This window comes from Leptopilina heterotoma, unplaced genomic scaffold (genome assembly GCF_015476425.1).
Source record: "Leptopilina heterotoma isolate Lh14 unplaced genomic scaffold, ASM1547642v1 Lhet_50, whole genome shotgun sequence".
NCBI lineage: Eukaryota > Metazoa > Arthropoda > Insecta > Hymenoptera > Figitidae > Leptopilina > Leptopilina heterotoma.
The window spans coordinates 331,176-356,701 of record NW_025111108.1 but is presented as its reverse complement, the minus strand read 5'-3'; the positions used below and the strand labels follow the sequence as shown (position 1 = coordinate 356,701).

The window sequence follows — 25,526 nt, the reverse complement described above, 5'->3', positions numbered from 1 at the left end:
TAACAAACTAACCCCTCTGCCCTCAAAATTTAAGTTAATTTTAAGAGTAGTTATGACTTAAAGTTAAAAATTGACAAACTTATCGCTCTGCTTTCAAAATTTAGTTCAATTTTAAGGGCAGTTTTGACCTAAGCGTTAAAAATTGCGTTTTACTCTGCCCGTAAAATTTATGTCAATTTTAAGGGCAGATTTAACCTACAGGTAAAAAATTGACAAACAATTCCCTCTGCCCTCAAAATGTAGGTCAATTTTAAGGGCAGTTTTGACCTAAACGTAAAAAATTAACAAATAATTCCCTCTGACCTTAAAATGTAGGTCAATTTTAAGGGCAGTTTTAATCTACAGGTCAAAAATTAACAAACAATTCCCTCTGCTCTCAAAATTTAGGTTAATTTGAAGGGCAGTTTTAACCTACAGGTAAAAAATTGACAAACAATTCCCTTTACCTTCAAAATGTAGGTCAATTTTAAGGGCAGTTTTGACCTTAACGGAAAAAATTGACAAACAATTCCCTCTCCCCTCAAAAATTAGGTCAATTTTAAGGTCAGTTTTTATCTACACCGCAAAAATTGTCGAAAAAACTTCCTCTGACCTGACCTTTTCTTAAAATTTAGGTCAAATTTGACATATTTTTTAGCCTATACATGAAAAAAGCAAATTAATTAGGATTTCTTAAAAAGTCGTACTCTTATATTAAAGTTTGACGGAATTTTCGACCTATTGGTTAAAAGAAGTTTGACCTAAAGAGCCTCGGCAAGCCCCATGCAAAAAATGCCCCTTTTTCGTACCTCGAATTTTGAAACTTTTTTTATGCCAAATGGTTACATATGATGACCCAATAATCCCTGCAAAATTTCAAGATGAGCATGTGCCCCCTTTCCGAAATACAGGGGGTCAAAGGGGGCCATGTCCAAAAATAGAATATGCAATATAATCGAATAATAATGTTAAAAAAAATCAGACCAAATGGTTCCCTTAAGATTTTTGTCTGCTGATTACGAATCTAAATTCCTTTTTTAAAAATTCAAAATGTCGGACCCAATATGGCGGACGACATTTTTAAAAATCGATCCAATTTACTTAAAAATCGTTACTCGGGGGTTTTTGGGGGTCGCTGATTACGAATATGACGTCCGTTTTCAAAAATTCGAAATGGCAGATCCAATATGGCAGACGACATTTTTGAAAATCGATCCAATGGACTTGAAACTTGTTACTCGGGGGTTTTTGGGGTCTCTGATTACGAATATGATGTCCGTTTTTAAAAATTCAAAATAGCGGATTCAATATGGCGGATGACAATCGGGTTGTCGATTACATCTTGCCTTCATTGGTTGGATAACTTCATCTTACCTTTGTTGGTTGGATTATTATCTCTTATCTTTGCTGATCGGGTTGTTGATTACATCTTGCCTTCATTGGTTGGATTCTAATCCCTTATCTTTGTTGATTGGAATATTACATCTTACTTTAGATGGTTTCAAAATTATTACATCTGGCCTTTGCAAGCTTAATTTAGCCTTAAATCTTGCCTTTATTCGTTATATTAGATCCGACATTTTGAATTTTTAAAAACGGACATCATATTCGTAATCAGAGACCCCAAAAACCCCCGAGTAACAAGTTTCAAGTCAATTAGATCGATTTTCAAAAATGTCGTCCGCCATATTGGATCCACCATTTCGAATTTTTGAAAACGGACGTCATATTCGTAATAAGCGACCTCAAAAACCCCCGAGTAACGATTTTTAAGTAAATTGGATCGATTTTTAAAAATGTCGTCCGCCATATTGGGTCCGCCATTTTGAATTTTTAAAAACGGACTTACCATTCGTAATCAGCAGACGAAAATCTTAAGGGGATCCCACATACCGACAATGCAGATCAAAAATGGTTAAAAATCTGCAACGAACGTTTCTTGGAAAATATAAGATATTATTACCTATAAATTTGGAAAACTCATTTTTTATCATGAATACACAGGATGAGTATTTTATTTGTTGTAATTATTAAAAAAAATATATTGTTAGAAAATTAAATATGGTCAGTTTCCAAGAGCCCAAACTGCAACGACCTTTTCTTGAAAACAACAAAACAAAATAATTTTTCCATTTAGCAAACTTAATTTTAATAAAAAATACACATAATAAGATTCATTACATATGAAAACAACAATAAAAAACTTTAATTTATGTAAACTGTTTTGTGTAGCAATTTACAACAAGAAGAACACATGTGACAGCTTTTAGTAGTTCATAGAACCAAGAGATGGCGCCAAAGGTTCCAAAACTGACAAATTTTGATTATTTTTAGCTTTAAATTAACAACAATAAAATATAATGTTTTCTTTTTGAGAAAAAATTTATTAGTGATGAAAGACACACAATGAGAGAGATTTATTTTGTTCAAATTGTTAAAGAAAAGTTAATGCTAGTAAATTAAATATCAAGTGCCACCGAACAGCTGTCACATATACACTTTACAAAAAATAAAGTTTTTATTTATTCCTGAATGGCAAATGAGTCTCATCCTCCGTATTTTCCTACAAAATTAAATTTCTTAAATGGAAAAATTATTTTGTTTCGTTGTTTTCGAGAAATGGTCGTTGCAGTTTGAGCTAGTAGTCAAAGATGTGTTACAGGGAAACTGCCCATATTTAATTTCTAACAATAATTTTTTTCAAATAATTACAACAAATAAAATACTCATCCTGTGTATTCATGATAAAAAATGAGTTTTCCAAATTTATAGGTAATAATATTTTATATTTTCCAAGAAACGGTCGTTGCAGATTTTTAATCATTTTAGATCTGCAATGTCGATAAGTGGGATCCCCTTAAGGGAACCATTTGGTCTGATTTTTTTAACATTATTATTCGATTATATTGCATATTCTATTTTTGGACATGGCCCCCTTTGACCCCCTGTATTTCGGAAAGGGGGCACATGCTCATCTTGAAATTTTGCAGGGATTATTGGGTCATCATACTCTCACGGAAAAAAGAGTACGGTTGGTACATCCAGATGCATGGATATCACAGCCATATTATATTGAAAAATACGGGATATCCATAGTTATGGCTGCTGCATCCATATTATATGGCTGGCTATATATTGTTGGGGCAGCAAAAGATCTATGGTTGGGTGATCCATAGATATGGGAAAAAACCCGAATAGATATATGGATGCGTCAACCATATAAATGGAAGACACTTCTATAACTATATGGATAATACAATCATTTTTAATTGATATTCTCTCTACTAGAACCAAAAGGACGCGCGTTGCGCGCCCACTTCTGGTCCTTTCCCACAACAAAAACCTTAATATAACCTTAAATTAAATCTTAATTAAATAAAAACATATGTTTATATTTTAAAAATTATTTCTCTGTTAATAAGATTGTTTAAAAGTTTTTTAATTTTTTAAATGTAAGTTTGACAAATTGAATTTTCTAAAAAAAATTACACGTTAATGCCTATAAAAAATTCTCATTCTGGAGAAAATCATCTTTAAAATAAGCATAACATCATTAAAAAGCATTCAGTATTTTAGAAGTTATTAAAATTTTTGTAAAACATTGAAAATTATCATTTTTTAAAAATGTCTAAATAAAATATTAATCAAATGACTTCTAAAAGATCTTGATCAATTCAAAATTTAAACATCTTTTAAAACTTAAAAGATACAAAAATTTTAGTTTCCGTACATGATACATTTTAAAATGTTTTTCATTCTCCTGAAAATGGGTATGGTCTCTAAATTTTAACTGGTAGTGTATATTATATTTTTATTAGAGTTTTTCTTATATTTAATATTGAAATAATATTTATATATATATATATATATATATATATATATATATATATATATATATATATATATATATATATATATATATATATATACTACAAAACTAATTGTGTTCGTAATATGGAAATTACAAAGTAAAAACGCTACAGATATTTTCCATCAGTTTATTATATTTTTACTTATATTATGGCCAAAATTAATGAAACCGGACACTTGAAAAATTATGGCAAAACTCCAAGGATTCATTTAAGGAAAGAAAAATCAGTAACCTTCTATATTATAGAAATTGTGTAGATTTTTCTGCCAAAATACAGGCGAAAATTTTTTTATCACGTCAAGTTTTTGAAAAAAATGGGGTTGAAACCCCTAAAAACAGCGTTTTTGGCACTTTTTGAAAAATTGTGGGGCAAAATCCTGACGTGATAAAAATTTCGCTATTATCAGAAATTAAAGCTTAATTCATGCCCTTTCAAATGAGCCCTCAGCCGATTAATATCCTTCAACCCTTAAAGCAGGGGGTGTGTTTTTGTCCAGGGGTGCAAAAACTTTAAAATACATATACAAAAAAAATTATTTAAGGGTTTTATTAGGGGTTTAAGTACACGGCTACCTCTAAAAAACCCTTAAATAATTTTCTTTGTATATGTATTTTAAAGTTTTTGCACCCCTGGACAAAAACACACCCCCTGCTTTAAGGGTTGAAGGATATTAATCGGCTGAGGGCTCATTTGAAAGGGCATGAATTAAGCTTTAATTTCTGATAATAGCGAAATTTTTATCACGTCAGGTTTTTCTTCCACAATTTTTCAAAAAGTGCCAAAAACGCTGTTTTTAGGGGTTTCAACCCCATTTTTTTCAAAAACTTGACGTGATGGAGCATTTTGGACTTTAGATTCGTGTCCAGGGCAAAATTTGCCTTCGGAAACACTTTGTCGCTTTCATTATCCCGAAATGATGCAGGCCTGTGTACTTAGAGTTTTGCACATCAATACATGGTAATTTAATTTTCCCAAAATATTCAGAACATTCTTGAATTTGCAATTGAACCCCTTGATGCAAGAACCAGACGCAGCCCATTTAATTTCAATGGTCTATGTCTGGTTCTTGCATCAAGGGGTTCAATTGTTTATAAGAATTGTTAATAACAATTTTAGATTTTAATTTTTTAACAATCTTTTTATTTTATCATTAAAGTAGGTATAGACATTAAGCTTTATTTAAAAGAAATTACTTTATTATCATTATTTGTTTCAAAGTAATAATAACATGAAAATAAAATGATCCAGAACTTCAACACCAAATTACTTTAATAATAAAATTTTTTTTGAAATTGTTTCACTTATTTTGATCTCTGATAAATGATTTATTACCATTTATTAAATCAATTTTAATTAATTGTACACTATCTGCGAAAATTGTGTAAATACTACATGTTAGTGCTACACAGGAAATGAAAAGTGTTGTTTTAACCTGAATTTGTGTTAAAATAACACGCAACAAATTTTACCCTCGTAGGGTAAAAATGTAGGGGAAACTGGGGCGAAAAGTTAAATTTTGCATAAATGATTTTTTTTAGACAATATAATCCGCTTAGATGCAAATATTTATATATCAATATTGTAGGGCAACTTGTCCCCTACAACTTTCAATAAAAAAGTTTCTGATATTTTCTCATACAATACATGTTTTGTCCTTTCTTGAAAATTTTTTTTTTTTTTACTTTTCGCCCCATGCTGGGGCGATATGTTGAGTTCTATTTCTAGCCTACTAAAACTATTTTCTGATAGGTGTTAAGTAGTAGATAAGTTAAAGTATTCATAAACAAGTTATTTAGTTAATAAAAGATCTGTGTTTATTGCACAAAAGCTTTAGAACAGTTATAAAGTTAAAAAAAAATTTAAAAAAAAAAAAAAATTTTGGTTTATTTTACGTGAACGGTCTTGTTTTTTGACAGAGTACTTCCCTAATGTCAAATAAGTCATTTTTAAACAAATAAGCCCAAAAAATCAAAAACAAAAGAAATTTAACAACATGTAAAAATACATTTACCTTTTCGCCCCACCATCTAATTTTGAACTGAAATCAAAAATTTTCTTTTTCTGTTTAAGCAACATAAACTTTTGTATAATAAAAAACTGGGTACTTGTTTAAGATTTATTAAAAAAATATTAAACCATGTAAAGTATTCCTGAAATTATATTAATTTTTTAATAAAACAAGGCAAACTCAAGGACGAGATCAAGCATTTTTTAAATGATTCTAGAAAGTTATTTAAATTTCTATACAAGAAAAAGAATAGTTATTTTCGTATCAAGGGCGCAAAATAGGTGATTGCGACGATGGCGAAAGGAAGGGACCGAGGGGACACAATTTCGCGCCCGAGGCGAAGCCGAGGGAGTGTCCCCGAGGTCCCGAAATTTCGCCATCGTCGTAATCATCTTTGCGCCCATGATGCTAACATAATTTTTTGTCCTAACTGCACGGAAAGTATGTCATTGAGGGCACGAACGATTAAACGCTCATATTAGTTAAAAATTAAACTCTCTATAAATGTTAACTCTTTGAAGTCTATAATGATACAAGTTTTAATATAGAAATAAGAAAACAATGTATTCTGGAAATATAGTAAACTCGAAAATATCACATTTTAATGCCCGCTTACCCTACCCCTGGGTTGTAATGAGTCACCTTGCGCCCGCTCTAAGTGCTCGAAATGACATACTTTCCGTGCAGGTAGGACAAAAAAATTATTTTATATCATTAAAAAGTAGTATTTTACACAATTTTTAAAAACTTACCTCCTTATCCTTATTTTTAATCACAAAAATTTTTTTCGTCTTATTTTTTTTAATTTTGAAAAGAGAAAAAAACATGTTCTTCACTTTGGACTTTTATTTTTCTGTATTATATACTGCAAAAATGTGTTAATAAACTGTAACTACACTGTAAAAAAAGGGAGTTAAATTTTAACTCCCCAGGGGATTCTATAAAAGTCGCACCCATTGGGGAGTTAATGCCAGGGGAGTTAAATAAAGAGAGTTAAAACTTTACACCCAAATGCTAACTCCCCAAGGAAAAAATAACTCGCGCGGGTTTTGAATGAAGGGAGTTAGAAATTTACTTTCTTTTGGAGTTGATTTTTAACTCGAAAAATTTCACTCCCAACTCCCGAGTCCGTTAACTCCCTTAATTTTTTACAGTGTATATATATACTTACTTCAAGTATAAAATAGACTACCAATGCTAAAAAATAAAAAACTGGTAGTCTAAAATAGACTACCATTAACGCTCCTGTATATAATTTGCTTGAATCTCACTCGCACTCATGCTTACTACTAATTCATAGTTTCTCTCTCTCTCTCTCTCTCTCTCCTCTCTCTATCTCTGCTCACTGGTCACTCAATAGACTGCCTACTGGTTGAAAGAAACCCTTCAAACAATAGACCAGGTACTCGAGCAGACCTTTCGTTTCTCTTTAAATTATATATATATATATTTCAAATATCTTACTGTCTCCTTCTTTCTAGATACTAAATACCATTATCGGTCTCTGTTTATAACGCAGAAAATCTAACGCTATTGCTTTCTTCCTCTTTCGAAAGTAAATAACATTAGAATGTCTCTCTTTACCTAATTTGCATATCTACTGATTTCATATAAGGATTACTCTGTCGGTAAAAATATAAGTTGCTTGTAAGATTTAACAAGTTATTAAAACAAAAAAATAAATTAATTCAATTACTTGAATTTTACACAACTGAAGACAACACATTATACACATCATAATTAATTTACACAGCTTATATTAAATCACCGCAAACTTATTTACGAAATAAATTTAACGCTTGGGGGACGCGAACCCTAGACCTAACGCATAACAATCACTAACCCTAACCACTACACTACGAACGCAACTATAGGTGTAGGAATTATAATATCCAAGACATTGTAGAACAAATATTTTTTAAATTTATTTATAAAAATAAGTATAATTTAAATATTATATAATTTATAACTAAACAATATTGTGATATTTGTTTTTGTATAATATTAAATAAATATTATAATGTTGCATACGCAATACACATTATAGTTTCAATATAATTAATTAGATTATAATTAATTATGATAAATTTAAATATAAAATAAATAGAGGTGTGCAAAAAGCTCGAATAGCCGAGCCGAGCCGGGCCGCAATTTTTTCGAGCCGAGCCGAGCCCGAGCCGGGCTCGATGTATCGGGTACCCGAAATTTTCGAGTACCCGAAACATTCGGGTACCCGAATTCACTCGAGTACTCGAATATTTCGGGTACTCGAATGAATTCGGGTACCCGAAATTTTCGAGTACTCGATTTAATTCGAGCTTTTAAATTAAAAAAATTTTTTTTTTTTACAAAAAAAATTTAATTAAAAATTAATGTAGAAAATTTTGGATTTTCTCAAGGGCTCGAATCAAATCGAGTACTCGAAAATTTCGAGTACCCGAAAGTTTCGGGTATCCGAAAAATTCGAGTACCCGAAATTATTCGAGCTTTTTATAAAGCTCGGCTCGAGCTCGAACTGAATAGGCTCGGCTCGGCTCGAAAAATGAAAAGCTCGAAAATACCCGCTCGAGCTTCGGGTTTCGAGCTTTTTGCACACCTCTAAAAATAAATGAAAAATATTGCAAATAACGATAAATATGTATAATAATAAATAAAATAATAATAATTAAATACTAAAATTAAATTTTTACGTAAGTAATAATAAATTTTTATAGTTTTATTGTATAAGGATTATATTAAAGAAAAAAATTTTTTATTACAAAATTTATTGAAATTATAAGCCATGGCGTAAAGTAACAACTCCAATATAAACGCATTCAAATGTATTTGTTTCGAAAACAGTATAAGCGTGATTGTCAAAGTCAAAACCGTTCGTTTCCAGTTTTGAACATACTAAGCAAATTTCGTCGACATTAATTTGAATGATGTTTTCGATAAAACCAAAGACTGGTAAGAATTCTCCCATTATTTCATCCAATCTAATAAGGACACACATTTTTTGTTTATACACCTGACCATTAAATTTCACCCAATTTAACACCAGACATGGTCCGCCACCAAAAGAGTCGGGAAGAGTGTTTTTAAAAAGATCGTAGTTATCACAAAAAGATATATCGTCAATGCACTCAAACGGCCCTTCGACATTTTTGGAAACGAGCGGTTCATTTTTTATAAACCGATAACATAAAGAAAGTTGTTCTTTCACACAAAGCGTGTGAATAATATTTCTGCGACTACACGTAGCAGTAGCTTCTGCTTTTTTATATCGATGCTTTGATTCGAATTTGTGAGTGCTCATATTTATAATTGGCCCTGATTTATCTAAAATTGTTTTAAAATGCACCCACACATGTGCTTTAGGCGTTAAGTTTTTATTTAAAAATATTTGATTAAAAGCAGTGTGATGCTCCTTTACCAGATCGGATAAAATAACGGAACAATCCTTCTGATTGCGTCGAGATAACACAATATCAAGAATCTTTCGCAATGTGAGGTAAAACTCCCATATATCATCATGGGGAACAATGTCCCCAACAAGTAAATTAAATATTAATATAAAATTGTTCATTTCACTCGCACTCATTTTAAGATGGTGATCCCGAAGCTCATTTGGTAAAATCAAAGGGGGAGGATTCGTTATGCCGCAGACTTGATAATTAAATGTTCGTAGCCTATCATTAAGTACATTCAAAGAAAGAAAGTCATTTTTTACATAATTATCTAAAATTAATGTCATATCAATGCCTGCAGGCCCTTCAGGGCCGTCGTGCAACCAATCACTGTAGTAATTGTTTTTCGTTTCGAAATAATCCACATTATCCCATACAGAGGCTTCTTTTATACCCGTTGATTTGGGATCCAAATCAATTACATCTTTTTCGTAACTTTCCTCCCTCATTTTTTTTTCATCAAAATCTATTCGTGCTGAAGCTTTATCAACTTTGCAAAGTCTACAATAATAGTTACTGTTAAACCCTTCCGTAAATCCCATAATTGTATTTAGGCCGAGATTATCTCCGGCTAAAAGATCCAAAGCGAAATAAATTGTTACTTCGCCATCATCTGTTTCAATAGTTATTCCATGACGCTGTAAAAAATTTAGTTCATCTATTAATATTTGAAAAATTTGACTATTTCTGTATTCTGTTCTATCAGATGAGTAAAATAGCATAGCCAAAAAAATGTTTTCAATTAAACTCGCAATTTCTGGAGGAAAGCACGGAATTGTATAATATACTGCTCCCAATTTTGAGATGCCAGCATGGGATCCCAGCGCGTTATTTACTTCGAAATCGTCAAAGTATACGACGAGTGGAATAACAAATTTGTCTTTAAAATAAGTTTCTTTCTTTGAACGCCATAACTCGCCTTGAATAAAATTTTCAATAATTTCGGTTTGTGATTCTAACTTCTCCATATAGGACTTTACTTGATTGTAAACACCGGGCAAGCTGAAAATTTTTTTTAATACTAAACGTAAAGGAATAAATTTTGCATAGACTGGTACAATTTGTTTTATAGTCTGTCCGTCTTTAATTTTATCATCGACCCGCGAGCCAATATTAACGTCAACAGAATCTATAAAACAACCGGTTTCCTTTAGTGCTTTTATTCTAAGGTGCTCTGAACGGAGCGAATCGAATGGATTTAATATTACGTCAAACTCATTTTCAACATGAGTAATGATATTTTCATCAACATTGGCATTCTTTACTGTACAAACCATACGAGTTTTAATGCATTCGGCGAAATTTGATACAAGTTCTGTTGTGTCGTCTGAGATTGTCTGAACAAAATTGCGAGGTAATTTGTGTTTAGCATATAGTTTAGCTACGAATTTAATGACACTGTCTTTAAAATTAAGTTCAATTTTATCGGGGCTTATGCAATTACTTTGAAATTTATCTTCACTTAGTGGAACAAACTTCTGTTCATTATCATTCTCGCAAAAAACATTATTAGATGTACTAGGAATGGGTTGATTTTCATTATCAACCAAGCTAATACAATGGTGCCTGTTTAAATGTTTTTTAAAATTAGGCCAATCTGAAAAAATTCTCTGACAGTTTTTTTCTCCGCATTTAAATTTACTCGTTGTTTCTTTGAAATGCACGATTTTAGAATGAAGAAATAAAGCGCTTATAGAAGCTACCGGCACAAGACACTCACCGCAAAGAAGCATTGTTATTCTAAAAATTTTATACGCTTATAATATAATATATATTAATACGGTAATAATATATAATAATTTCTATACGCTTATATTATGAAAATATAAATTAAAGACAGTTTTTTCCGTCTCAAATGACAACTTTTCTCTAAATTATTATTTTTAAAAATAAATAGTAATAATTAGAACGTAAACTGTCTCAAACACATCAACATTGTGTTAACAAGTGGTTAAACATGATTTGAATGTTTAACTGGCTGTATTTTTAACTAGCTTTGTTTAACAGTTCAAAGTTTTAACCAATCTTTTCACTTCTGGAAGGTTAGCTATTTTACTGGTTCTGTCGTACGGCACGTGAACGTTGAATAATGTTTTTTGTAAAACTACCCACTGTCTTTGACTTTGCATTGGATATTCGCAGTTAAGGGCAAAATAACTTTTAAAAGTTATTTCTAAAGCGCGCAATGGACATTCCACTCTGATAGGTTTACCATCGATAACAACGTAACTTGAATGGATGTCTTTAAGAGTATCTCCGACTACGACCGAAAATGGTTGCACACAGAAACCCTTACTTGCTGCAAGTGAAGTAATTCTTTCGTTCTCTTTTTCAAAATCAGATATTACCTGTGACAAAAAGTAATTTCGTTTAGAAATTAAAATCAATTTTTAAAATGAAGTTAATAAATTACAATAAATTTAAATATTTCACTAAAATTTTCAATTTAAGTTAATTTTTATTTTCTAACGTACTTTGAGATGTAACATCAATCCTTGTGTGATTTCCGCTCTGGATGCTCTCCAAGCTTTTCCTTTAGGAACTTTTATTGGAATCACAGAAAATAAGTGAATGAACTTATGGAGTAAGTCAACCTCGGATTCTGTAATATAAGTGAAAATATCGACATAGAGATTTAAATATTTATACTAATATTTCGAAAGAATAAAAAACATTCAGACTTACCAAATTCGTCAATCCCTTGCTTCGCAAGTTCTTTTTTCAATTTATTTGCAAAAGGCGGCCAGTGGGAAAAGATTCTTAAGCTGCTATCAGGGAATCTTTTGTTGAAATCGATCTCCAACTAAAAACGAAACAGTTAATAAAAAACATAAAAATAAAATATAGTAATCAAGCAAATTGTAGAATGCTTACAAGAGTGTAACCTTTTGGTTGTTTTAAACAACCGTATTTATCAAAGTACGAGAAGATGTTTTCTTTATGAGTAATATTTTTTAGAAGTTCATTAGTTCGATAAGTCGAAGTTATCTTCCAATATTCGACGACAGTATCCCACGGTTCGAGACACCTTTCTAAAAATTTTAAGTATGCTTCTATACTAGCTGCACCTGCAAAAAAATAAAATAACTGTAAATATTATTATAAAAGTTATAAACTATATATTATAGTTTAATAATAAAAAGACTGATACCTTCAATGTTTTCATCAAGTAACAACTCTGGATTCACTTCTATACGTCCAGGCCGTTTTTCTCTAAGATAAGCGTCTCGTAATTCTTTATTGAATGACGTGTATTTATCGTAGAGTTTACCTTTTGCAATCAGTGTTTTGGCTCCTTTCGGCGTATATAAGGGTACATAATACGTACTCTGTCAATAAAAATACATTGTTACATTTGTGTACATTTTTAACAAGGTGTAGCTTCGTATAAACTTACCTCTATTTCAGTCGGAAAAGCTTCTGCGATTTCCTTTGCCAATTCTTTGAATCGAGAAGTTAAAATTCTAAAAGCGTAATTAAATTCAGTAATCAACTATTGAAAATATATTTGAGTCATAATTAGGATATTTATTTATATATCAATAAATATTAATAAAAGAGAAAGAATTCTTACACTTTATTCGTATCTTGTCCATATTCAGCATGAATAACACAGGCAGCTAGTCTTATTCGACTCTTGTTATCGAATCCTTTTGTTTCATATAACTTAATTAAAAGTTTCCCTTCTACCGTAGAATTTAAAATGTCTACGATAGCCTTGAATAATAAGAATATATTTTTAAATATTACTTTTTTACCAGAAAATATATTAATGTCTAAGTAAAACAGTTTTTTTGAATTGATAAGATATTCTTCATTTTGAACTATTATTATCAATGAAAAAATTTTTCAGTTATAAAAAAGTTATGTTTTTTCTCTGAGCATTGCGTTTACATTTAAAAAGTGAATTTTGTATACGTACATTACTTCTTTCAGGATGAAGTTCATTTAGAATATTTCCTTTAAGCTGCTGTGTATCTGAGTTATCTTCTAGTCGAGATTCCTCTCCGACACCTATTTGAGATGGATCTGAAATACCTTGCAGAGATATGTCCAAGTTATTTTCTGGTCCTCCGAATGAATCTTTTTTAATTTGTTCTTTCTCCCCTTCAACGTCTCTTTCAATTCTCAAGAAAAATGAGTTGCATTTGTTTAAAATGTCAGGTTCAATATTATCCAACGATTCTGTCTCATACTAAAAAACAAAAACATTGTTATACTATCTAAAAACATTTTAGAAACTGTTCTTAATAAAACATTAAGTGATATTAAATTAAATATTTAAATAACATGCTCAACTATTGAAGGATACAATAACATGCATAATTTACATATTATGTAAATAATCATAAACCATGCTTTTAAATGTTAATAAAATTATGAAATAAATTTTTTTTAAAATAAATATTTAAAAGAATAAATTTAGGACTTAATTTATATTTAAAATTGTACATTTTCGTTTATTAATAACTAATCTCTGTCAATACCAACCTCTTTTTCTTTTGAATCTGTTGAAAACTGACATTTAACAAAATTCTCATTTTTTTTAAATCTTTTAATTTAGCTAAAAATTTAGCTCTGTGCCCAAGAGGCACAATTATTTTTTCTAAAATTTCTGGCTCAAAAGCCAAAGATTCTACGCTTTCGCAATCATGAAAGGAAGCAGCTGAAAATACACAGAACTTAGGCATAATGATAAATGCAAAGATCGCGGGAAAAAAAATTTGGAAAAATAAATACGTTAAAAGAGAAAAATAGATGCGTTTTAAATATAAATCATGCACATTATTAAAGCAAAATCAAGCCCCTTGTAGCCTTATCTTATTATAAAAAAGAAATACCAGATTTAACAGCAATTTTATTTCACACGTGGGAATATATAACCTTAAAATTGCTTAAAACGACTTTGCCTCTCAAATTACTCAAAACAACTTTACCTTCAAATTCGGGAAGATAAGACTCCATTCCTAATTTCACAATCAATTCTTTACAAGTTTGTTCCATTTTAGCACTAATAAAAATATAAAAATCCAATCACAGAAGAAGAACACATTACACAAAAACGTGGCTAAAACGTGTGTAGAAATGACGAGGTTAGATTTCGCGACAATAGCGCGCGTGCGCACAATAGGATCAACTTAATATATGGAAATCCGAACCAAAGTATCTATGGATGAGGCAGCCATATGTGAAAATCCATAGCATGAATTGTAAGCCCAACCATGCCTATGGATGTCACATCCATATTTGATTCAACAATATAATATGGCTCTCTCATCCATTGCATATTGAAAGTGCTTCCATCCTGAAAGTTGTCTCTTCCATTGAATTGGATAACACAACAATATTCTTCTCAACAATATTTTTATGGATATCTCTTCCAGACCTTTTTTTCCGTGCTCTAAATTTGAATCAGCGAAAAGTCGCTGATTCACCAGCCCAGAGTATGCAGCTGATGAAATAGCGTATATACACTGATGAAACAGCGTATATGCACTGATTTTCCAGCGTATATACGCTGTTTCATCAGCTGCATACTCTGGGCTTGTGAATCAGCGACTTTTCGCTGATTCAAATTTAGAGAGTATGTAACCATTTGGCATAAAAAAAGTTTTAAAATTCGAGGTACGAAAAAGGGGCATTTTTTGCAGAGACTCTTTCAATATTAAGTTTCAATCAATAAAAGATGTTATAAATTGACATATTTTTTTTTAAATTCTATTAAAATTATTTTTCTGCCCTTAAAACGTACTTTAATTTTAATGGCAGTTTTTTCCTATAAGTTAAAATTTGATCAGAAATCTCCCTCTGATCTGATATTTTCTTAAAATGTAAGTCAATTTTAAGGTCAGTTTTGACCTACACGTCAAAAATTAACAAGAAAATTCCTTCTGACCTACTGTTTCTTCAACATTTAGGTCAATTTTAAGGTCAGTTTTGACCTACGGGTAAAAATGAAGCCCACAAACGTCTATTATTTTACGTCGAAATCTTTAGTCCATCCATAAATTACGTAAGACATTTAGGGGGGAGGGGGGTCAGCAAGATCTTGCGAACAATAGGAAAAATGGCGCTAATGTATGTAAAATATCTTACGAGGGAGGAAGGGGGTCAAATTTACCCAAAAAATGACTTACGTAATTTATGGACAGCCCCTAATGGCCCTTACATTACTTTAACATTTATGTCAACTGCAGGTAAAAAGGGGCCCAATAATACTTTTGACACTGAGAAAAAAGAATTATCAAATTTACTATGAGGAGTGTCAAACTTGAAAAAGTTGACACTATAATCACTTCCGTAAAGTAGAATTCTCTATTAGTTATCTTTTTAAATATCTCCTGTTATAATTTACTCTAACTCATTACTATGCTATCATATTAAGATAACATGATTTTAAAAATTAAAATAAATATTAAAAATAGTTAGGGGATTGGCGCGCGAAGAGCGCAGGGGGGCGAAGCCCCCCTAGTTAGAATATAATAAAGTTTTTTCTATAAAATATTTAACCAAGTACAAAAAATAAAAATTATAGATTGTTGAACACTGAGGTAATCCTCTGTAAATGAGGCGACATCATTAATTACAGAAAATTCATCTGTCGAACAAATGTGTAACAATTTCAAAAAATGTAAAAGACAAATATAAATTCAATAATAAAAAAAGGTAAAATACACTTTATATATTGCGCAGTTTTTTATAAGTCTACTTTACAAGTGTAACATTACTTTAAAGAAATTCTACCCCGGCCCCCCGTTACAAAGCGTAGTTGTATGCATGACCCCCCCCCCCTAAATTGGTAACGTAGTTTATGGACGACCCCTTATAGTGATAACGAAAACAAAGAAGTTCAAGACTTGAATGTGGATCAACGTCGAAATGAGAAAACAAAGAGATTACCTGGACGTCCTCGTAAAAATAAAACAGGTAAACGAGGGAGACCCAGCAAAATTTATAACACAGAAAACGTCGATGAAACAAGTGAAGAAGAAAATCCAGAACAGGCCAATATTGCTGAAATCTCTTTGAAGGAAGCCCTTAATGAAAGTAAAGCCCAAGAATGGAAGAAGGCTATTCAGGATGAATCCCAGGCTCTTATCAACAACAATACATGGGAACTAGTTGATGATTCGGAACGACAAAACACAGTAGGATGCACAATAGTTTTGAGAAACAAATTTGATGCTAATGGAACACTGTAGAGAAGAAAGTCACGACTAGTAGCGAAAGGTTATTCACAACGTCCCGGGCTGGACTTTAATGAGACATTCGCTCCTGTCGTTAGACTCAGCTCTGTAAGACTCTTAATGGCACTTGCTGCAGAAAATAACATAATGGTTCACCAACTAGATATAACAACTGCGTTTCTCAATAGTGAACTGGATGAAAAGGTGTACATGGAAGTACCCGAGCTTCTTGAAAAATCGCTACAAGATATTATCGAAAAGGAAAAATATGACAAGATGACAGTCGATTTAGCTGTGAAAATGCTACAAGAATTGCAAAAAGGGAATAAAGTTTGCCTACTGAAGAAGGCAATATATGGACTCAAACAAGCCGGAAGGCAGTTGCACAAAAAGCTCAGTGAAGTGTTAAAAGGACTTAATTTGACAGCTCTAAATTCTGACGTTTGTGTATACGCTGGAAAACAGGACAATACAGTGATCATCGTTGCAGTGTATGTGGACGATGTGTTAATTATTTCGAACGACATAAATTGGATCATCAAAATAAAACAGCAACTGATTGTGAGTGTCTTCTTTTCTGTAAAAGACTTAGACAAGGTGAAATCTTGTCTCGGAATGGAATTTTCTTTGAAGGATGACTGCATAAAAATTTCTCAAAGTGGATACATTGAGGATGTATTGAGAAGATTCGGAATGGAAAATTCAAAACCCGTTTTAACACCCATGGAATCAGGATTGAAAATGAATATAGAAGATGAAGACTCAAATGAAGAATCCGAGGAATATCCTTGTAGACAGCTCATTGGGAGCCTAATGTATCTATCCATCGGAACCCAGCCAGATATAGCTTTCTCAGTCAATTTTTTAAGTCAGTTCAACAATTGTCATAAAAAGCTGCACTGGATAGCTGCCAAGAGAATTCTCCGCTATCTCCGTGGAACTATTCATATAGGAATCATCTATAGGAAAACCTGTGAACCCCTAAAAGGCTTTGTTGACGCAGATTGGGGTGGTTGTTCACGCGATAGAAGATCTTATACAGGACTTGTATTTTTACTTGCAGGTGGTGCTATTACTTGGGAGTCAAAGAAGCAGAGGACGGTAGCGCTTTCGACAACCGAAGCGGAATATATGGGATTGACGGAGTCAGCAAAGGAGTCAATTTACCTTAGTAGATTTTTAAAGGAAATTGGATTAAGTGATCAGAAAGTCGTCCAGATCTTTAACGACAACCAAGGTGCTCAAAGTCTTGCAAGGAATTCCATCTTTCACTCCAGGACTAAGCACATAGCTATTCGTCATCATTTCGTACAAGAGGCATTAGAGCACGGTTGCATTTCATTGCATTATGAACAATCATCGGAAATGATGGCTGATGGTTTTACCAAAAGCTTTGTCTGGAGCAAAGCATTAAAAGTGTATAGTGAGTTTTGGAATAGACTGTTGAACATTTAAATTAAAGAGAAAGTTTCGTGCGCTTGAGGGGGAGTATTGAAACTGGTGATCTTATAGCAATCTACGGCACTGTCAGTATATGGCTTCATCAGAGCCCTCTATTTCTGTTTATAGTTTTTTTTAAATGCACGCTGTTGCAGCTATGTTCATTTAGTCTACGTTCGTACTGACAAAAAAACGTATTAGAAGTTCTGTAGACTTAAAACTTGCTTTGAATATATTCTCTCGTTTATATAAGTTTACATTTGTTTTACTATTATTCCCGATTCCATCCACATAACTCTAATATTTTTTAACAAACAGAACAGATATATTCTTTTAATGAACCTAAATTAGAAAATGATAAAAAAACAAATTTGTACGTGAAGTGGATCCAAAGTTAACAATTTGTTAACTAATATTGTTTATAACATTTGAAATAAATTATTTTAGGCTTTACTATTTATCTAGGGGTTACATTATATTAATTCAAACTGATTTAGGACATGTGCAGTAACGGATAAGAAAATAATCGTCCTTTTTTTAAAAAAGTATTAATTTGTTATCTTCAATTAAAAAAAATTATAAATAATAAAACATTTATTTAATCAGTTGCAAGGGATGTCTTGAGAATTTATTTACCATTTATTTTAAACAAAGAACACCAAAATCGGTTAAAAATTGTAGGCTGTAGACATTTTTAACCCATGATAAGGACCAGACGGACGAAAAATTTCAATTGACTTTGAGGACCTCGTTTTTTATTAAAATGCATTTAAAAAATTGGCACATACCATTTGTAATGTAAAATTTACTCCTCTTTCAGATTCTGCTGTTAAAATTTGTTTATACCAAAGTGTTAAAAAGTTATAAACAATTTTTTCCAAAAAACACGATTTTTCGAGAAAAAAATTTTATTTCAAACGTATTTTCACCGGAAAAAAGCAGGTAAATGCTCTTAAAAGTTCAAAATATCGCGTCCATGGACCCTCGGCTACAAAACCTTGAGGCGAACAATTTTTTTTTCTAAAATCTAAAAAAATGGCTCACATATAAAACATAGTGCTCCAACTTTTTCAAGTGACTAAAATCGCCTGAAACTCGTCACTCGGGGGTTCTTGGGGTTGCTGTTTAAGAATATGATGCTAGTTATCAAAAATTAAAAATGGCGGATTCAATATGGCGGACAAGTTTTGTAAAAATTATTCAATTCACCTGAAACTCTCTACTCGAGGGTTTTTTGGGGGCGCTGATTACGAATATGATGTCAGTTTTCGAAAATTTAAAATGACGGGTCCAATATGGCGGGTGCATATTTAAAAACCCTTCGAATTTGCTTAAAACTCGTCACTCGGGGTTTTTTGGTGTTCCAATTAACCTAAAACTTTTTTCTTGTGGGTTTTCAAGGTCGTGGATTACGATTCTTATGTCAGTTTTTTAAACTTCAAGATTGCGGATCCAATATTGCGATTAATTTTTAAAAACTTATCTAATTTCCCTAAAACTTTTAACTTGAGGGTTTTCGGGGTCGCTAATTGTGAATCTGACGTCATTTTAAAAAAATTCGAAATGGCGGATCCAACATGGCGTAAGAAAAATTTTAATGTCGTCTATTTCACTTAAAACTCGTCACTCCGAGGTTTTCGGCGTCGCTGATTACGAATATAATGTCAGTTTCCAAATCAGCGACTCCGAAAATCCCCAAGTAAGAAGTTTCAGGGTAATAAGATTATTAATAAAAGTCATCGTCGATATTGGATTCGCCATCTTGAATTTTTAAAAACTGACATAAGATTTGTAATCAGTGATCTTGAAAACCCAAAAGTAAACAGTTTAAGGCAATCGGGATAATTTTTAAAAAATTAAGCCATATTGGAATTGTCATTTTAAATTTTGAAGAACTAACAACGTATTTGTAATCAGTGACCCCAAAAACCCTCGAGTGACGAGTTTTGATCAAATTCGACATTTCAACCCTTAAAGCGCACACATACGAATCCATCCTTAAACCACACACTGGGTGTGTAAAGTCCCGGGGACTTTACAGTGTGTTCTCCAAGCTGGAATAGGATATTATCTTTTATAAAAATTATCTTATGTAGCTCAGTACATCTATTTTGAAGGAAAATAGGTTTCATAATGATTTATTTAATCTTAACCCTTGGTCGGGCAAGCTAAAAAAATTACACAAACGGGCAAGCGGGGTCCATTGGACCCCGCTAAAATTTGAATGCTTTTCTGAATTTAAAAAACGTAGATCTTTTTATATTTGATTTTCTTTTTATTATATTAATAATTTAAACGTATTAAAATATAAAAATGACGATTAACATTTAAAATTTAAATAAAATTAAAAAATTTTTTTTTAAATTTAATTTAAATAACATTTTTAAATTTTTTTTTTAAATTTAGTTTAAATAACATTTAAATTTTTTTTTTAAATTTAATTTAAATAACATTTTTAAAATTTTTTTTAAATTTAGTTTAAATAACATTTTTAAATTTTTTTTTAATTAGGAAAAACACGTCATTCGCTGTTGAATTCATTCATCGACGTTGATTTGACGAACTTGTCGCAACGAATTTGAGTTACAGAATACTCTATGCAAGTATTTTTACGACAGACTGCGCGTAAAACGAACGTGGGCATAAAACACATCGCTTTTTTCTCTCTTCGCTGGTGTTGTCGACAATGTTGAAGGTTGCTTTGATCCTTAAAATGTTGTTTAAGCTTCATTAAGAACCAAATCAATGCTTAATCGATGCTTAGTGCGTAAACTCACCTTGCTTCTAGCTTTTATTTGTTGGTAGACCAACTGTTCGCTCAAATTGACCAAGAACCACTTTCTTTGCTTACCAACAGGTTGCTCACTTTGTCCCATCACATTTTGATAAATAATATGAGCTGCAATTCCAGCGGCGTTGATTAAATTATAGAACGTAGCTAGTGGCCAGCGATTCGTTTGACGTTGAACTGAATAAGTGTGAAAAAGTTGGTCTAAAGTATCGACACCTCCTTTCGTTTTATTATAAAATAGATTCATGATAGATTTCCCATTTGCGTTTACTTCGTCATTGAAATCTAGAGTTGACAAAATCACCACAGCCTTGCTTGGTTTCGGAACGTGAGATAAAAGTGTTCTCATCTGCCGGAAGCCAAACAAATTGCTTCCTGTATCACGACGACGATTCGGAAGAAATTCTTGTGGAATGAATCTCTTATTCTTTCGGACTGTTCCTACGCACGTCAACCCGTTCGATTTCAAATTCTACGCCAATTCGAAAGAAGTAAAAAAAATCTGCCCGCCCTTCGGGCGGACACATTCTCATCCGCGCTTCGCGCGGGAGGCTCGCTTCGCTCGCAAGTTTCAGCGCGCCTCGGGGCGCGCGAATTTTAGTCGTCGCGCTTCGCGCTCCGAGGATTGTTGCGCGCTTCGCGCGCAAATAGCTCGCATCGCTCGCTACGACTTTCAGGATTACATTCTCATCACATATTTTTGCTTGCTGATAATTGCGAGATTAAGTGAACTTAAATGCAAATTTTTGTTTTTGCTGATCGAAAATGAGAAATTATTTTAACTACTAAATATTTTCGCAGAAATATGGGTTGTTGAAGAAGCTACAATATTTTAAAAATACAAGTCGGGTAACAGTGACAAGCCTTAAGCCGCTCACTGCTACTTGACTAGTATTATTCCTTTCAACCACGCGTTCGTCCCCTTATTGCAGCCAGCCCTTCATTTGTCAATAACAATTATTTGTATAAACTGCTGCTCAAATTGATTAAATCATAAAATATCTTTATGTTTTTATGAACATCTTAATTATTCGCAAAATTTAAAAATAACCCTAGTTTTTAGGCGCTTTAGATAAGAAAAATAATAAAATAATAATTACTACATAGTATACTTCTTATGAGATTCAATGCAATTCGAGGGGCAAAACATATAAAAAATTCAAATTGTTTATAAAATTATTATTAAAAATATGAAATTATTAAATTTACAATCATGAAAATATTTTCATTTGAAAGAGTGAACTACTATGTGTAGTCAGTGTAAATTTCATTAATTTACTGTAAACGCATTTTAAGTTATCAATTATTTTTTAAAATGATGTAGTATTCTGTTCTAATGCAAACAAAAAATTTCAAATTTAAAAAAACAGTTAAAAGTTTTACTTTATATATTCTAAACAACCGATATTTATAAAAGTTTTAAGATTTAAAAAAAACAATAAATTTTTTTAACACAGTAGAACTGGTCGGGCCTAAAAACTTAAAAAAAAAAAAAAAGTTTTTTAAAAAAAATGTTGTAGAGAAAAGTTGTTTGTATTTTCCTAATCTAAAGTAATATAAAGTTAAAAATTCTGAAATTTGAAAAAATTGAGTTTTCAAAATTTTGAAACTACCGTAGTTTTTGTAGTTTTCAAGGAAAATGGCTGGTTAACGAACTTAACCTTCATTTTTACACCAACTTTAAGTGTGTTAAATTTAAAAACGATCAGATAAGATTTTTAAAAGTTATTGTGTCAACAACATTTTGGTCTACAGACGGACATACATACAGACAGACAGACACACAGACAGACGGACTCGCAGGACCATGTTTTTCGGGTTCAGGGGACCTCAAAACGTAAAGATTTCATAAAATTATCAAAAGTCAATTTTCGACCAAAACTAATACTTTCTCATGTGATGAGAATGTAAAAATTGACCATTGTTACATTTCTACCTGTTCTATAATACGGCTCACATAATTCGGTAACGACAGTTTGTCTTGGAGTCACAAATCCAAAAAATTTGCATTCCATATTTGTCTGACTTTGAAGGTATGTATTGTTTGAAAGAACAGCGACCGCGAAAAGGAACCGGTCAACGCCTGCAGCAATCAATAAACCAATGAAACCTTTCAATTCAATACAATCTATATCTTTCCAGTTGTTATCATGTTTCTTTGCTTCAATATTTGTGTGCTGTACCGCACAATGATATCGATTATAGCGTCATCAAAAATAAGCTCAAAACAATCTAATACGCTTCCCAAACGTTTACCGAGCGGCAGGACTACTTTGCCCAATTTCGAACGCGAATATTTTGAAACATTCAAACGATCGCGTCTAGTATCAATAGGAACTGAACTCCATTCAGTTAAGGGGAGGTTCCCATTGCGGGAGTCAAAAAAATTGATTTCTTTTTTATTGTATTTTTTTAAAGCTATATATATGTAGAATATGTGTGTATAGCGATTTTTTGATCCGAAGAATATTTTCGTTTTTATGGAGTCTTGAACTCACCGCCGTCCCGAGCACTGAGTAACAAATGTCAGGCAAATCGAATCAATTTTTAAAAATTTTGCAAATCTGACCTCAGAATCGTAAAGAGCGACCCTAAATACCTATAGATATTTATCATATACGCAAATTGAACAAAGAATTGCAAAGAATAAAATTATTGCACAAAAATGTTTCTCAAACTTTAAACGCGGTTTTCTCGAAACAAGATTTTTCAAACTGGTGGGCATCGTAGCGTCTAAACTATTTAATCAATCAACTTCGGGTTTGCGGCTAATTAAAGGTAACTAAATTCTACTGGGGTTATACCTATAATATGATAAAATTGTTAACAATAGAGATTTTTACAAGAGGTCAAATATGGAAAAATAATGCAAAAACGCAGTTTTTTTAAAAATGTGTTCGCCATTTGACATTTTATTAACTTTTTAACTATTTTTTAGGTATAACCTATTCTTTAGGATGTCACCTTTATAAAAATTTTTGAGTTTTTGTTTTAGACTAAAAATTGCGCAGTATAGAATGCCCACCGTTTTCCCTATTTAATAAAACATTATTTTCTAGATGCGCCATATTGGCCGCCATTTTGCATTTTTTTTTAAAATGAAATATATATTTTAAAAGTTCAAGAAAGTATCTTTATTTAGAAAAAAAAATTACATCGTTAAGTCATAGCCGTTCCTCGCAAAAAATTGTCAAAGTTTGTGTTTATTTTGGCCTCCGCAATGAGAACCTCCCCTTAAGTCGAGACCAATGTATGTCAAATGCTCTTCCACTGCTTTATTCAATATTTCTTCATCTAAATTAATGACTTCTTCTTTTTCATACTCTACGTCTGATTTGCTTTCAGATGCCGAATCTATTTCAACTTCATTCTCGCTTTGGTAGTCCTCATGATTTCTTTCGTCATCATCGGATGAATTTACTTGTATTGCGTTTACAATTTCACGCTCTGAGAGTCGGTTCTGGAATCGAGCAGAGCGTCTTGTAGCCACTCTGTACGCAAAATAAGACACAAATGACTTATTATTAAAATTTTTATTTTATAAAATAATTTATAATTTTATTAAAATTATTAAAATGTTTGTAAAAAAATAAACACTTGTATAAAAGTTTATTATACTTACTTGTGTTTATTTATACTTCCTTGTGTTTTTACAAACAAGACGAATAAATCGATAACAAAACAAATAATCAGAGAAATAACGAACAAACTTTATATCAATACTATATAAACTATATATCAATACATTAGTCGCACGTGATAAAAATGTACGCATTTGAGAATAATGTGTAACGTCAATAACGTATATAGAAATATTTTGTGTTTGGTTCGCAAAGGCAGTGCGAAAAAACTGTCAATCTGTATCCAGTCACGAAATAAACAACATCAAGATCGGTTGGTTTCACGAATTTTTTATACGAAAAAGGATGTTCTACCTTATCCACAGAGTTATTTGCGCCATTTACACTGGACCGTGCTTGCCCATTCGTGCCTGTAAAAAGTTTAAACACCTATGCGGCATCATTGACAATTGAAAAATGAAAACTGTTAAAGTATTCTGATGTATTTTTAGTCTATTTAAAAGAATTTCTAAGGTCAACTTATTTTTTCATATTGATTTGGAGAAATTAGAAAAATAGATACTCGCGGGGTCCACTGGACCCCGCTTGCCCGCCCAAGGGTTAATAACTACAAAAAAATTTTTTAAACTACTGAAATTACCTTAAACCGATAACTGGGCGTCAGCCACATAGAAATTCTTCGCTGTCAACTTCATAAAGTTATCAAATACACAAAGACACTTAGGAGAATAATGTCACTCACGGATCATAAAGTTAAGTACAAAATGTACCGTCCAATAGCGATACATGTTCAATTCTTACGAACTTAAACGAAATATTAGAGTAAAAAGCTAGAATATGGGTACCCCTGAGTAGAGAGTTTCAGGTGAATCCAAAATTTTTTGAAAACTGACATCATATTCGTAATCAGCGACCCCAAGAACCCCCGAGTAGAGAGTTTCAGGTGAATTGAATTAATTTTTACAAAACTCGTCCGACATATTGGATCCGCTATTTTAAGTTTTTGAAAACTGAAGTCATATTCGTAATCAGCGACCCCAAGAACCCCCGAGTAGAGAGTTTCAGGTGAATTGAATTAATTTTTACAAAACTCGTCCGACATATTGGATCCGCTATTTTAAGTTTTTGAAAACTGAAGTCATATTCGTAATCAGCGACCCCAAGAACCTCCGAGTAGCGAGTTTCAAGTGAATCCAATAAATTTTTACAAAACTTGTCC

At 31.9% G+C, this 25,526-nt stretch overlaps 2 protein-coding genes across 3 annotated transcripts in view; one reads left to right on the top strand and one right to left on the bottom strand.

Annotated features, from left to right (window-relative positions):
- LOC122507649 (glucose dehydrogenase [FAD, quinone]-like) overlaps positions 1 to 25,526 on the top strand; it is a 404,897-nt gene that overhangs the window by 106,885 nt on the left and 272,486 nt on the right. The gene's annotated exons all lie outside the window — the stretch shown is intronic.
- LOC122507645 lies at positions 20,656 to 21,075 on the bottom strand. Its single transcript, XM_043620463.1, has one exon. It carries the CDS (start codon positions 21,073 to 21,075, stop codon positions 20,656 to 20,658), a length of 420 nt encoding a protein of 139 aa, XP_043476398.1.